We start from the raw sequence: 16,260 nt of genomic DNA on the forward strand, positions 1-16,260 counted from the left end.
TTCTGCGGTTGTCGTTTGTTGACGTGTTTCATATTTGTTTAATATTTTTTTTTTTTTTTTTTATTTATAAATTAAATCATTATTTTCTCATTTGAATTGTTTTACATTTGTCATTTCGGGATCTGTTATAGCTGTATATGCGGTATTTGCTTTGCTCTTTGTTGAGGCCCGTACGGTTACCTATAGTTGTTAATTTCCTGTGTCATGTGGTGTCTTGTAGAAAGTTGTCTCACATGGCATTCCTTCCCCATCTTCTTTTTTTATACTGATCTTTTAAGAAAAACGACGCAAAAACGTCGAATGTATTTATTTGGTTTGTTTTATCTTAACGTTCTGTCAAATCATTTGAGATTGAATGACACACTGAAAGCAGTCTTTTATAAGAATACATCACACTGATCATGTTTAGATTTAATTTAATATCTACACAAAACACTTTGAATGTTAAAAAAATCGATCGCGATGGATCCCATTACAAAACAAATAAATGAAATTATATAAATTCATCCAAAAAATTAATAAACCAATAAAGAATACTAAGAGCTTGTACATTTATAAATTTTGAAGCAATTCCAAGCTCAATAAAATAACTAGACGTAAAGATTAAATTATGACCAGTTTAAGGTAGACAATCAACTTTGACTTTTTTGGAATTAAACATAGTACAAAGGAATGCAACTATTGCATACAAATGATACATCAAAAGAATTATCAACACGAATTAAGATAAAATGGGGTCATCGAACTTGTTTTCGTTTTATATAAGGGGTCTCGTAGACCAAATGGTCTAAGTAGTTACAACTGTGATCACTAGCCAGTCAACACTGAGGTTGTGAGTTCTAACCCCGATCGTGCGGGTGCACTCGACGCCATTATTGATTGACTAGGTTTGTCATTTTTCCTATCGAAGGTTTGTGATTTTATCCGGGCACTCTGGCTTCCTCCACCAATGAAAAATGGCCGCCACGAAATAGCCTAAATGCGGTGCTTAAAAGTGGCGTTAAAACACCAAAAAATTAAAATCAAACAAAATCTTCCTAAATATTTGAAAAAAATAGGTAAATTCACAAGGTTTACATATTGAGTATCTGTCTCACAAACGTTTACTTAATATCTCTAGGTTAACATATTGAGTATCTGTCTCACAAACGTTTACTTAATATCTCTAGGTTAACATATTGAGTATCTGTCTCACAAACGTTTACTTAATATCTCTATGTTTACATATTGAGTATCTGTCCCACAAAAGTTTACTTAATATCTCTATGTTTACATATTGAGTATCTGTCCCACAAACGTTTACTTAATATCTCTAGGTTTACATATTGAGTATCTGTCCCACAAACGTTTACTTAATATATCTAGGTTAACATATTGAGTATCTGTCTCACAAACGTTTACTTAATATCTCTAGGTTAACATATTGAGTATCTGTCCCACAAACGTTTACTTAATATCTCTAGGTTAACATATTGAGTATCTGTCTCACAAACGTTTACTTAATATCTCTAGGTTTACATATTGATCATCTGTCCCACAAAAGTTTACTTAATATCTCTAGGTTAACATATTGAGTATCTGTCCCACAAACGTTTAATTAATATCTCTATGTTTACATATTGAGTATCTGTCCCACAAAAGTTTACTTAATATCTCTAGGTTTACATATTGAGTATCTGTCCCACAAACGTTTACTTAATATCTCTAGGTTTACATATTGAGTATCTGTCCCACAAAAGTTTACTTAATATCTCTAGGTTTACATATTGAGTATCTGTCCCACAAACGTTTACTTAATATCTCTAGGTTTACATATTGAGTATCTGTCCCACAAACGTTTACTTAATATCTCTAGGTTTACATATTGAGTATCTGTCCCACAAACGTTTACTTAATATCTCTAGGTTTACATATTGAGTATCTGTCCCACAAAAGTTTACTTAATATCTCTAGGTTTACATATTGAGTATCTGTCCCACAAACGTTTACTTAATATCTCTAGGTTAACATATTGAGTATCTGTCCCACAAACGTTTACTTAATATCTCTAGGTTTACATATTGAGTATCTGTCCCACAAACGTTTACTTAATATCTCTAGGTTTACATATTGAGTATCTGTCCCACAAACGTTTACTTAATATCTCTAGGTTTACATATTGAGTATCTGTCCCACAAACGTTTACTTAATATCTCTAGGTTAACATATTGAGTATCTGTCTCACAAACGTTTACTTAATATCTCTAGGTTTACATATTGAGTATCTGTCTCACAAACGTTTATATAATATCTCTATGTTAACATGTCGAACATCTGTTTCGTGAAGATTGATGTAATATTTCTATGTTTACATATCAAGCATCTGTCTGACGGACGTTTACCTAATATCTCTATGTGTATGTATCGAGAAGCTTTCTTACAGACATTTATCTATTATTTCTATAAAATTGAGAATGGAAATGGAGAATGTGCCAAAGAGACAACAACCCGACCATAGAAAAAACAACAGCAGAAGGTCACCAACAGGTCTTCAATGTAGCGAGAAATTCCCGCACCCGGAGGCGTCCTTCAACTGGCCCCTACATAAATATATACTAGTTCAGTGATCGAGAACGCCATACTAATTTCCAAATTGTACACAAAAAACTAAAATTAAAATATTACAAGACTAACAAAGGCCAGAGGCTCCTGACTTGGGACAGGCGGAAAAATGAGGTGGGGTTAAACATGTTTGTAAGATCTCAACCCTCCCCCTATACCTCTAGCCAATGTAGAAAAGTAAACGCATAACAATACGCACATTAAAATTCAGTTCAAGAGAAGTCCGAATCTGATGTCAGAAGATGTAACCAAATAAAATAAACAAAATGACAATAATATTTCTATGTTTACATATCGAGCAGTTTTTTCATGGATATTTATCTAGTATATAAAATAAAATTGAGAATTCAAATGAGGAAGGTGTCAAAGAGACAACAACCCGACAAAGAGTATAAAACAGTCGAGGCCATCATTGGGTCTTCATCACAGTGCAACAGTCCTGTCATCATGTCTATCTGACCCCTAAACAAAAATATAAACTAGTTCAGTGGTAATTGACGTCATAATAAACTATATTCCCTATATTAATATATCTTGCAACTGTCTCACGGAGATTAATATAAAATCTGTTTTTCTACACATAGTAGCAAATTAACCTGACGATATCTGGATATGGGTATTTAGTCGGATCTTAACACGTACTTGTGATTTGTTTAAAACCGGTTTTAACAAAGAAATGTCGAAATGTTCAGAACTTAATTAAATCTGTTTTTGGGTAAGATGGTGCAAGCATACGATTTTTATTGCGTCTTACACTTTGAGAAGCGAATAATCTTTAGCTACTTTATTTAGATATTGTGTAAAAACGTTAATTATGAACTATGAAAGTCAAGTGACTCAACCATTTTTCTGAGAAATATTTAAACAGTGGGTTAGATTTCATTAGTCTTTACTATCTATAGATTAACAACTTTTGGTTATAATTATAATTTAGAATCATCATTGAAGGTGGAGCGCGATTGCACAGTTAATTAATTATATTGATGTGCAATTTGTACGCAAGAGTGACATTGCGTTGTATTGTGTGCCAATTCGAAAAAAGATATGCGAGTATTGTCTCCCTTTAACAGGTTCATTATTTTATAATTAAGTTTAGGTTTCTGATATAAATTTGAATAGTTACATAATGTATCAATTCAATATATTTCAGTTTTTGTTATTGGTGTATCAAAAACATTAATGTACGAATATAATTTCATAAATTTGAAACGTTTAAAATGATTACATACCAATATAAAGAACCGTTCATCATTTTTGAAAAAGACTATGATTGAAATTCGTATTATTTATCTTCCCTTCATGATATATTGATTAGGAAATGAACCCGAGTTATCTAAAGGTAATCACAGAGAGAGACTAGCAAGCATTTTTTAATTGTAGCCTATTTAACGATAAAACAACTTTCCACTATAAACAAACTGTCTCACGGAGATTGATTTAAAAATCGGGTTGTCTACATAATGAGCAGTTGTCTCACGACAGTTTATTTAATAGCTCTACGTTAACATATCGAGAAGCTCGCTCACGTCAGTTTATCTAATATCTCTATGTTTACATATCGAGCGTCTGTGTCGTGGAAGATTATCTGATATCTTTACATGTTTACATATCGAGCAGCTCGCTCACGTCAGTTTCTTTAATATATCTATGTTTACATATCGATCATCTGTCTCAAAGGATTTCATATAATTTCTCTATGTTTACAACTCGAGCAGCTGTTTTACGTTAGTTTATATAATATATCCTATGTTTACATATCGAGCAGCTGTCTCACAGACATTTATCTAATATCTCTATGTTTACATATCGATCAGCTGTCTTATGGAAGTTTATTGTTTATCTCTATGATTACATATCAAGCATCTGTCTTACGGAAATTAATCTAATATCTCTCTGTTTTCATTTCGATCCTCTGTTTCACGGACGTTTATCAAATATCGCTATGTTAAGATATGGAGCAGGTGTTTCACGGACGTTTATCTAATATCTCTATGTTTACATATCGAATATATGTCTCACAGAAGTTTATCTAATATCTCTCTGTTTAGATATCGTACAGCTGTTTCACGGATGTTTATCTAATATTTCTATGTTCATAAATCGAGCAGCGGTCCCGCGGACGTTTATTTGAAACCTCTATGTTTACATATCGCGCACCTGTTTCACGAACGTTTATCTAATATCTCTCTATTTACATATCGCGAAGCTCCCTCATGGAAGTTGATCTAATATCTCTATGTTCATTTATCAAGCATCTGTCTGACGGAAGTATATCTTATCTTTCCATTTTTACATAGCTTGCATTTGTCTGACGGATATTGATCTTATATCTCTATAATTACATATCGAGCATTTTGATTATGCTTGTGTTGCATTAAACAAAAACGTTTGAAACCTTCACATTAGCATATATTCCTGTAATCATCATGTCAACGTAATGATAAACTGGATGACTCTTCAATCTTCGTATTGCACGATTCAATTAAGGTCAATATCATTCTTCTCACAAGGACACACTTAGGGTCAATAACATCCTTCCTAGCAAGAACACACCGTGGATAATGTTATTTACCGTGTACTTTTAACATCAGGAAATTAAATGGCCGTCTGTCAAATTCTGATTGTAGAAAGTGATAAATGCATTCATCGTCTACAATGGTCTATTTGATTAAGTAACTGCAATTGTTTTTCACATGCATGATAGATATATGTATATTCTGTGGGAATTTCTTTTATCGATTGATGTTTAATAGAACAGAAAATAGAAACGGGAAGTGTCAACATGGTCAAGGAAACGTTAATTTACTATGCGGTTTAAGTATGCAACTGGGAATAATAAAAATAAAAATGGAATATGTTTCTCTCTGTTTCATAACTAAAATATAAAACACAAATTAAACTCCTTCATTTTTTTTTATTACAGGTACCTACAATTTTGAAACGTAAACAAATTGACATAAGATAAGTGAACTTTGAAAATTTCACAAAGCTTAGCACTGTATTATGTTTCTCTTAATTTAATAATCTAAACATAAAATAAGCATTTCTGTGCCCTTTTTTTTAAATGAAACTTATATCACTTATTTTAACAGGTCGTTTTTATAACGTACAAATTTGACCAATTTTCTATCATTTATAAGCATTAGTCCCCTCCCTAATTCCCACTTATGGTTACTTATTATAATGTAACTTGATGGACGTCTTTTAACAATGAGCTTGGGTTTATAATATTATGATTAATATATGTATATTGTTTATGAATTTATTATCCTGATTTTTTTTCTCATAATAGCAATAAATGTAAGGGATTTTCAAATTTGTTTTAGTGTTGATGATAATCCTATTTGATTGTTGAGCTTAAACAAAGATACTGAAAAGAAAAATCATAGGATAGCAAACCCTGAGAATATTCAAAACGGAGAGTTCTTAATCTATGTGTGAACAAACCATGTGAGGTTTTTTTTATTTGATAAATTATTGTTATAAATTAATGTCGATTCACCAATGCTCTGGTAAGTTTAATCGATTAGACATTATCAATCATGTTCAAAGTAGTTCTCAAAACATCGAATAGTATAAAAACAAATTTTAGCAGTTGTATCACCACACTGGTTTAACATCGTCAAACCTCAGTCACCATGTCTATGATAACTTTGATTCTTGTGAGCTTTGTCGGAGCTGCATATTGCACAAAAGGCGGCTATGGTGGATATGGCGGCGGTGGTGGTGGCGGCGGTGGATTCGGATCAGGCGGTGGTGGTGGAGGCTTGACAGGAGGAGGAGGAGGCGGGGGAGGGGGAGGTGGAAAAGGAGGTCAGTTGGTATTTAAGTTATTCGGTTTTTCCAATTGTCAGTATTTATTACGAGTACTGGTTGTTTGATGTATTATCAAAAATGTAACTAAAAAGTGTAAAATAGTAGTATATTTCCTGACGTTTAATTAGGTAAAGCATTTATAAAGACAATTATAAAGCAATGACATATGAGCAAGTCCATGCGAAAAAGTATAAAAACGTAAAATTTACGAAATTCAAAAAAGTGTGAATAATTATTGGTAGCAGACATGTGATTTTACGTCTTCTAATAACCTAAAGTTGTAAGCTATAGGCACCTTAAAGTCCTGAGGCCCCCCCCCCCCCCTTTCCTCCCTATTGTTTTATTAAGATCTTTAATGAGCTATTTCATATATTTCAATCATTTTCAAAGTACAGTTTAAATGTCTTGATTTGACATTTGACAATGTTAACCCCGGTAGCAGTGGAAATAAAACTCTTGCTTACGATGCTGATATCAATGCAATCAAACCAGGTAACGGTTCGAATCCCATGCAATGACGGTTGATCTATATAAAATTTAAATAACCTAAATTAACTTGGTTTGAATTAAGGGAAAAAAATAACTCGTGTTTTTTAGGTTTAGAATAACAGAGACAGGTAAACAAGTCAATCAATAAATTAAAAGGAAAACATGATGAGATTTTGACGATCAAAGTGATATATTTTGTAGTATTAGAGAATACTATAAAAAGTTATACTCGACGCAAAGCCCTGATAAAACATCAAGCGACAAATATATACTTGAGACAAAACTCGATAAAGAAATGGATAAAAATGATAAATCACTCTGCGATGGGGATATTACAGTAAGAAGAATGCTCAGATGCTATTTTTAAAATGAAACGTAATAAATCCCCTGGATTAGACGGTTTAACCGTTGAATTTTATAGAAAATTTTGGGATAAATTAAAGTTCATAGTAGTAAACATTCGTAATAGTGGATATAGAGATCAAACACTTACATATTCACAGCATACAAGTGTATTAACTAGATAATTACCGTCCTATTACTCTTTTGAATATTGACATGAAACTTCTATCGTACGCTCTAGCACAACGATTGAAAAAAATCTTACCAAAACTTATTAAAAAAGATCAGACTGGATATGTTAAAAATAGATTTATTGGTTTTAATCTTAGACGGATACAAGATATTATTATTATTTTTTTTTTAATATTAAACATATTTTATTAACAATCACCTGTTACATCAACCCTCAGTTGCCCAGGGAAGCAACTAAGGGGGCCACAATTTTTACAGTGTCATTTGTCTGGGAAAAGCAAATGAGAAAAAAAACTCCCACTATAAATTATTAACATCAACCTTTATAAATATTATCTATCCTTGTACAAATGTACATGTACCTGCAATCAATATCGATCTATATATCTATAACTCTCACCATATATAATTATTTGAATAAAGTTTGCTTTTTATCTTCATTTATTTCTCACAAAGGCTACCTGTATTCATTAAGCAGTTTCAATTTTATCGTACATCAAGTCTTTTGTTATGTTAATTTCGATTACATTAAATTTCTGGTCGAGTGATCATTTACCACGTGCGATTTGTTAAAGGGGTGTGTAGTTCATTCATAAAAAAAAAATGAACAAATGATTTTGATTCCCAATAAGGATTAAAATCAAAGATATGGTGAGTAAATATTTGTTTATAATATGAACCTGTTGATACAACATGTCTTGTTACAATTAGATGATATACATGAATATATACACAACAGAAATTACATGTAGGGAGTTGCGAGCAGTGTACATATTATTATTCAATGAGTATCAAAGAGGTCATTGAACTGACCTGACCATGCAAAATATATATTTATATACAAAAAATGTCACACATAGTAGAAAAGGCTTCGATTTTCGTATTCGGTTTAAAATATTTGAGCAGAAATTGCATTTCATGTTTTATCATATTTAAAATCACCAATTTACTTATCCCTTTCTTTTGATATTTTGCGATATTTCTAGTTTTCCAGATAACCCATTTCGTGATTAAAAGCACCGTATCTAAAATTTAGGTATAAGATGCATCTGCATTAATGACCCCACAAATTATACTTGTTTCCGATTTTTGTAATTTTTGGATATTTAATTTTGAACAAAATTCCCTTATTTTCTCAAAAATTTCCCGCCAAACGTCTTCCACCAGTTTACAATAAATAAAAAGATGAAATAGTGAATTTTTTCATTGCAAAAGTGACACTTCCCGTTTGAGCGATTCATTTTTTGTAACTTTTCTTCAGTGTAAATTATATTATGTAGTAACTTCCATTGAAATTGTTTAATTTTCCTGTTAGCTAAATTCTTATTCAAAGTTTCCCAAATGTAATCCCATGGTAGTGTATTCCCAAAATGTAAATTCCACTTCAACTGACTATTTGGAGCTGTTTTATTCTCATAAAAAGTATCTAATATCTTTAAGGCATAATTTTTTGGCATCAACGACAACTCCATTTTTTATAACTTGACAAGAATTTATTATTTTTATAGGTCCATCAGAATGACTATGTATACTAGAGTCTGTTTTTAAAACGTCAATTTGTTGAGGTGTTAACGAAGATTTAATGCGGCTATATTGTGCAATCCAATTCCTTTTATCTTTAATTATAATTTGTACAAAATGATAACTTGTACACAACATATATATGATGTAAAAAATGTAATATGTATTTAACAACTACATTGTAATCACTACCCTGAATAGCTAGTGGATTGTAACAGGGAACATCAGGATGAGCTTGGACTCTTGAATGATATTGTAACAAGCCAATATTTGAAATTTAATTAACTTAACTTTACTAACCTTTCAATTCATAAACACAAGAAGACCTGATTTTTTTTATTTTCTCTAATGTTTAAATGTTGTCTTACTTTCTTTAAAACTGTAGAACTGATGAAAATTTTTGACTTTTTTGTCTCTATAGTGTCGTAAAATCTTTAATGTCTGGTCAGTATCTCATTAGTCCTGGGACTAAATGATTTGACGCTTGCTCAAATACCAAAAATTCATATATAATTTTGACACCACATCTTCCTTAAGTTAGAAAAATAACGTTGTATTTAGACTTGTGCGTCATCATCTATTTTACCTTAAAATCAAAAAAAGTTTAACCTTATTTAAGGATATGGATCTGGATATGGTGGTGGAAGCAGCGGATATAGTGTTGGGTATGGCGGCGGTGGATATGGTGCTGGGGGCATTGGTGGTGGACTCTTAACATTAGGAGGAGGAGGCGGAGGAGGAGGCGGAGGAGGCGGTGGAGGAGGAGCAGGAGGAGGAAAAGGAGGTAAGTTTATTCTAAAGTACTTCTTTTTTGTCAAACGTCAATACTTTATTAGTTTGATGTATAAAAATAAATGAAAATACTTATTTTAATCAGAAGCATTATTTCCGACAAAACAATAAGTAAAGCTTTTGAATTATAGATAATCGTTGTTCATTACCGGCTCAAGGCAATCTGTGTATCGATATTTTACCTATGACCTAGTTGTCAATTTCATTTCAATTTCATTGACAACGAGACGTGACCCCTTAGTTTCTAGCGATTGTTGTTCATATAAATTGACTTGAAAAAAAAATTATAAGTCAGCAAGATCAAAGAAATGATTTGTAGAATAGCGATAATAGGCATTTATCCAGTAATGTCACATGTAATGACTTAAATGAGTAACACCACACTAGTCCATTGGTATCATACATTTAGAAAAAGGGTAAATATATTACCGAGAAATTGAAATTGACAATTTTACATTATCAAAGGTTATGGATATGGTGGTGGAAGCAGCGGAGGTTACAGTGTTGGGTATGGAGGTGGTTGTGGTGGGGGCGGTTGTGGCGGAGGATTTGGATCAGGTGGTGGTGGCGGAGGATTGGTAGTGGGAAGAGTAGTATCTGTAATTGGAACTGGTGGTGGTGGCGGATCTGGATATGGTGGATATGGTGGAGGATCTGGATATGGTGGTTCTAGTGGTGGATATGGAGGAAAATCTGGATATGGTGGTTCCAGTGGTGGATATGGATATGGTGGTTCTAGTGGTGGATATGGATATGGTGGTTCCAGTGGTTCTAGTGGTGGATATGGATATGGTGATTCAAGTGGTGGATACGGATATGGTGGTTCCAGTGGACCTGCAGTTATTGTTGTATCAGGTGGAGGCTCAGGAGGCGGTTTCGGCGGAGGATCCGGTGGAGGTTCCAGTGGAGGTTCCGGTAGCTCAGGTGGAAAAGGATATTCATACTAAACAATTTTTGTTTAATCGGACTTATCATGTTTAGAAAATAATTTATTTTCGCGAATTGAACTATAATAAAACATATAATCATGCAGAATTTTCTTTAATTATCAATGACTTTTCAGTTTTTTTACTTTTTAGAACAAGGTATATACATACAAACGAGTACACTAAAACGATTGTTTAACTTTTAATCCGCTCACTTGATTGAACAAACATAGTGTACTTATAACCAGACTTCCAATGTGCTTTCCTGTCACGTCGTTGGATATAAACAGCTTTGTATACCATGCACTATTTGCTTCCTTTCAAATGAGTAAAACCCATCCGAAACTAGGTTGTTTAAGAATCCCATTTAACTTGCTATTTAAAGATTTTTAAATTTTCAGACATATCGCTCTGCAAATATATATTAAAAAAAAACAATTTTCATTGAATATGAAAACACACGTGATTTCCTAATGTTCTACGATTTCCCAGCTGTTTGTGAAACGAAAATAAATTGGTATAAATTATGGGTTAGATTGCACATGAGCTTATCATTACAGATATGCTAACTGTACTTTAATTTTCTTTTATAAACTACAATTTTAACCTTGTCTTTCACATTTTCAATTATTAAATGTGATGACGGATGTATTTACTCCCTTTCCTCTCCACCTACATCTACCTGTCCAACCTTAAATAGGGCTGACAAATAAAACAATGAAAATGATTGAAGCACGTGGTAATAAACCAAAACAGCATGCTTCGTGAAAATGTACAGAATTTTGTCTCCAAACACATTTATGCACAGTTAATCAAATGAATTTTCAATTACAATGTCGAAACTTACCACATATTTTTTTAACTTAAGTTTAAGTTGTTCGTGAGAATCAATAAAAAGTATAAATTAATCCGGACAATTGATCAACCAGCTGTAAATGTTTAACGGTTTTTATCAATAAGGTTAAGGTCAATGATCAAAAAGTTTTTATCTTTAGAAACAGAACCGGACAATACTGTACACTTTCCGTTATCATGGAACAATTGTTTTTGTTTGCAAAATGTTTACATGTAATAACCATGAACTGTAAAACTAACTATCTATAAATATGAATTCACTGAATAAATTCCCTGATTATCCAGTAACTAATACACAGGGGTATTCGGCCAACTGCTGTAGGTCGAGTAATTTGTCACAACAGCAAAGAAAAGTGCAATAAAGATATTATTTAAAAAAAAAAAAGAATACACCAGAAAATGCATTGTGAAAATAGTCCTCCCCTTACGTCATCGTGTAAATAGAAAACCACAAAAATACTGAACTCCTTTGAAAATTCAAAACGGAAAGTCCCTAATTAAATGGCAAATCAAATGATAAAACACACCAAACTAATAGACAACAACCACTTACAGGAGTTGAATAACAATAAGCCACGCTCATACTTTAAAATACAGACAATTTAGTGGAAACTGACATTTTTATAGCGTTTCAAGAGTCTTGAGTTGTTTAACGTATTGAAATATCATTCAAAATGTCGGAAGTTGACAAATTTATTAATGTTTACAAAACTTTATGGTTTTAACTGTTAAAATACAGTTTGATAATGCTTTGTATTTCATTTTTAATTTCAAAGGAAGTTTTGGGTAAATCTCTCATACTTCCTAGTCATGTAAATAAATTTTATGATAAATTGGATGTCAGACTTTGTTGTCTTTGGATATAGTCATGCAGGATTAATGTAGTGTCAATGTCAACCCGTTCATACTTGCAAGGGGACACTTTTTTATATATTATATAGTCAAAAAACAAAACCAGAAAAGTCTTTGTCAAAAACAAAGCTAAAGAACCTGATTGCGATCTCTTTTCAAGACGTTTCATTTCATATCGATGTAGACCGTGTGAATTAAAAGATTACTTTAGCTATGAAAACCAAACTGCTTTACCGTCTTTGTCACCTGATGGCACTTGTAATAGTGGTATGAAATTGCTGCTATTTCATATACTTAAATAATTCAATTTTGGTTGTAACGCGTATTCTGATTGGCTGACTTTGTTACATTGTATTGTTTAACAACTCGTAGATATAATTTTGTCAATTTTACAATGACGTAATCAACATTTTTTTAAGATTTACTCCGGTTTAAAATTAAATTTATAATTCAATTACATGAAATGACTGTGACATTTTTTCTGTCTATTCAAATAACATACAAAAATGAGGTGCACACTTTAAAATAACATGCTATGCGAATTAGTCAGTGTTCACCACGATTTTGATGTTTTATTTCTTCGAAATCAGAAAACAAATGATTACAGTCTTTCCTGAAATAAGATTATTACTTGCAATAAACCGATCCACATTCGGACGAATTTATTGTGTTGGTGTCGCAACGGCCTGTTCAAGACCATCACGTGGGACAAACACAGTTGATGATAATGCAAATAATGTCAAACTGCCTTACATAATACTAACACCGATAAGTATTCAAGAGTAGACATTGTATTTGACGTACTCTCAATGATTAGTTTAGCGGCTGTGACGAGAGGTACTGGGGATAGACTGAAAGTTGTTGTATCTGGCAGTATGGTTTAAGAGTAGTTTTTTTCTGTAAAGATAATGAAAAAAACTAAATTGTTCAAGATTCCTGCTTAACAGAATTGCACCTTGACAAATGTGTTCTTCGAAGTTTCAATATCGGTAACTTTCCAGCTGTCTTGTAACCTCGAAGAAGCACTACAACTAATGTGTGTCCATGTTAAGCATGCTGCTGAAAATGATTGTTAAAAAAAGGTTTAGCAGTACTGACACAGAAGTGCACTGTAGTTGTATAAGAAATTTGCAATATTCGAAATATTAGGTGTGGACAAAATAGGTTTTCCGAGGAATCAAGAAATTCGATGATTTCCAGTAAATGACATATCAAAAAGACATACATCAATATCTCAACATGAACCAAATTACGACATTGCATCTAATTTTTGTTGCTAGAAGTTTTACACATTTCTGTAAAAAAAGAAAATGAAAAGTATTCTTAAAACTACATGTAGATGGGTTTTTTTTTTTATTTTTCAGTGGATTCTGCTTTGAAAGATAAAAAAAAATCAAATCAAAAAGGAGGAAACAGTTTTCATTTTTCAGATTTAAGCTGTTGAAATAACAACATTGTACGTCGAAAATACAAAGGATATACAGGTAAAAATCACAAAAAAAACGCCAAATATGCTTCATGAATCCATTGGTGCAAAGAACGTCCTTAGCACTGTGCTTTTTTTTAAGCTATACCCTCTTGACCACAAATTCTACTTATACCCTACATTATGATAACACAAATCGTTAATGTATGCAACACATTTTCTTAAACATTACAAATGCTCAATCGTTTGGCAAATAAGTAAACTGCAAGTGAGGAAAAGTTAATATATATAGACTAAAACCTTATCATTTCCCTATCAGACAGGGTCTCACATTTTGTTTATTGTTCTAATATGTTGAGTTAACCACAGCGGTGATATAATGAGACTCCTCATATTTAATAATTCGGTTATAATATTGGGATTGTGCATACATGTTTTTTTTTAAATCTTATTTCTCCATTAAAGAGTTATTATAATATTCTGATTCTTTTCGTTTTCAGTATTGCCATTGCTACTCGGGGTATTGCGTACACACCATATTTTTTTTGTCAGGTTCCCACGTGTCCATGTCACACAACTCTATAATTTTATTTTGAAATTTACTGTCCTGATTGCTTTCCCTTTTTTAAAATACACGAAAAAGCACGATATAAAGGCTGCAGCAGTTTCTTTTTTATTTTAATAAAATCTTTTATTGCACATGTCTCTGCTGTTTACCACTTACTCGACTCACAGGACTCAGTCGGGTATCCCTGTAAGTTAGTTACTGTTTAACCAGGGAGAATATACAGTAAAAATTGTGTCTATTAAATATGATTAGTTATACAATATTAATATAAAAATACATTGATTTTGACAATTTGTTTATTAAAAGTTTCGTCATATTACGTAATTATGGAATTTTTACTATCTATTGTCCGATAGTGTTTATAAGTTAATCGAGACCTTAATCTTGATCAAAATAAGTTCAAGTGGAAGTTGAGATGATCGGATTATTAAAGAACATCACGTGTATTGATGATGAGCAGAATGTTCTTATCTAATTTAAGTGTTTCTAGTGGTGAGTTTTGAAAATATTTCACTTGTTTTATGATAATTTTATAGAAAGCATCATGATCTAAAATATAAAAGAATTTCTAGTCAGTAGATAGTACAGCCTACAGGGCTGGAGTTTCTATAACATAGGATTTCATTTCTTTTATCATTATTTGGAAACTATCCACATTAACATGATATACGACTCACAAAATATTAGAAATCGTATATGCATATTATCCGGTGATTTTGTAATGTCTTTAATAAGGTCACCAGAAAAAGCAGATCGGAGTTTAATGTATATTACTTTTCGTTGTAAAGATAATTTCCTGTTTTGTGCCTTAGCATTGTATATATTGAAATGCTAGCCTATAGCTGTATGTATAGAATTATTCTAGAACTTTATCCATTAATTGTACTGGCGTAATGCTCTAAATATATGAATGTAGCCATCATGTATTGTCCTAACAAAGTCTATAATGTAATTTCATTAGACGTTTGTTAGTTTATTGCTAGGAGATAACCCTCAAGCAAGAACAGAAACTCACAAAGATGGCAATAAACGCAGGTTTTCTTTGCAATTTAGAGTGCTGACAACCTTGCTTCGGGAGTTGGCAAACAGACTGTACATTATGTAATGATATAAGAGTTTACCTTATAGCATCATATAAGAAATATCACCTGTGACACTCTATTACTTGTCTTTTTTCAGAGGTATTAATACTTTTAAGCCAATTGTATCGTAAGATGTTTCCTCAATAAGAAAAACTAAAGTTTCCCATTTATAAACAAAATAAAATACCCAAAATGTCACAAGACTTTGATAGAAGTCTACGACTGATCTATCATCGAACATTTAAATACCCCAGCTTCCTTGCTAAATGAAGTTCTTGAAAACAATTACAAAAAGTAACTATTCGACCTTCTGTCACGACAAAAATGCATAACACATAGTTGGTAATAGAAGTCCCTGAAATTGTAAATTATTTTATTTACTCTCGCCCTTCATCCCTACCTCATTTTGTACATATATTAGGCCGTTCGTTATCTCGTTTAAATTGTGTTACAGTCGTCATTTTTGGGCCTTACATATAGCAATTTCTTGCAACACCGCCATTTCCAGCAGCTCCGCCATTTCCAGCTCCACCTTAATATCCTGTTTTTGTTTTCATCAATTATATGTCCGCCTCCATTTCCAGATCAAGCTCCATAAGGCGCGCCGTCACCATTCCCAGCTTAATTTCATTAAATTGGGACTATTCTCAAAAATTATACGTCGAAAATGAATTTACAGACACCAACTTTTGATTATGCTCATATGATTTCTATATACTGCTATGATTTTAAAAATCCAAATTTATTGATCATAGCTCTAACTGCAAATTATATTGTGGTCAAGACTGTTGGTTACTG

General features: G+C 32.2%; 2 protein-coding genes across 2 annotated transcripts in view; both read left to right on the forward strand.

The window, feature by feature from the left end:
• LOC139496383 (fibroin heavy chain-like) overlaps positions 1 to 16,260 on the forward strand; it is a 101,828-nt gene that overhangs the window by 58,385 nt on the left and 27,183 nt on the right. The gene's annotated exons all lie outside the window — the stretch shown is intronic.
• On the forward strand, positions 6,187 to 10,788 carry LOC139496385 (uncharacterized). Its single transcript, XM_071284960.1, has 3 exons — positions 6,187 to 6,414; positions 9,581 to 9,745; positions 10,219 to 10,788. The coding sequence occupies exons 1-3, from the start codon at positions 6,240 to 6,242 to the stop codon at positions 10,698 to 10,700; spliced, it is 822 nt and encodes a 273-aa protein (XP_071141061.1). The 5' UTR covers positions 6,187 to 6,239; the 3' UTR covers positions 10,701 to 10,788.

This window comes from Mytilus edulis, chromosome 11 (genome assembly GCF_963676685.1).
Source record: "Mytilus edulis chromosome 11, xbMytEdul2.2, whole genome shotgun sequence".
Lineage (NCBI taxonomy): Eukaryota > Metazoa > Mollusca > Bivalvia > Mytilida > Mytilidae > Mytilus > Mytilus edulis.

Coding starts and splice junctions, on each gene's coding strand:
- LOC139496385 (XM_071284960.1), top strand. CDS start 6,240: ATGTCTATGATAACTTTGATTCTTGTGAGCTTTGTCGGAGCTGCATAT. Junction 6,415..9,580: donor AGGGGGAGGTGGAAAAGGAG/GTCAGTTGGTAT, acceptor ACCTTATTTAAG/GATATGGATCTGGATATGGT. Junction 9,746..10,218: donor AGCAGGAGGAGGAAAAGGAG/GTAAGTTTATTC, acceptor ACATTATCAAAG/GTTATGGATATGGTGGTGGA.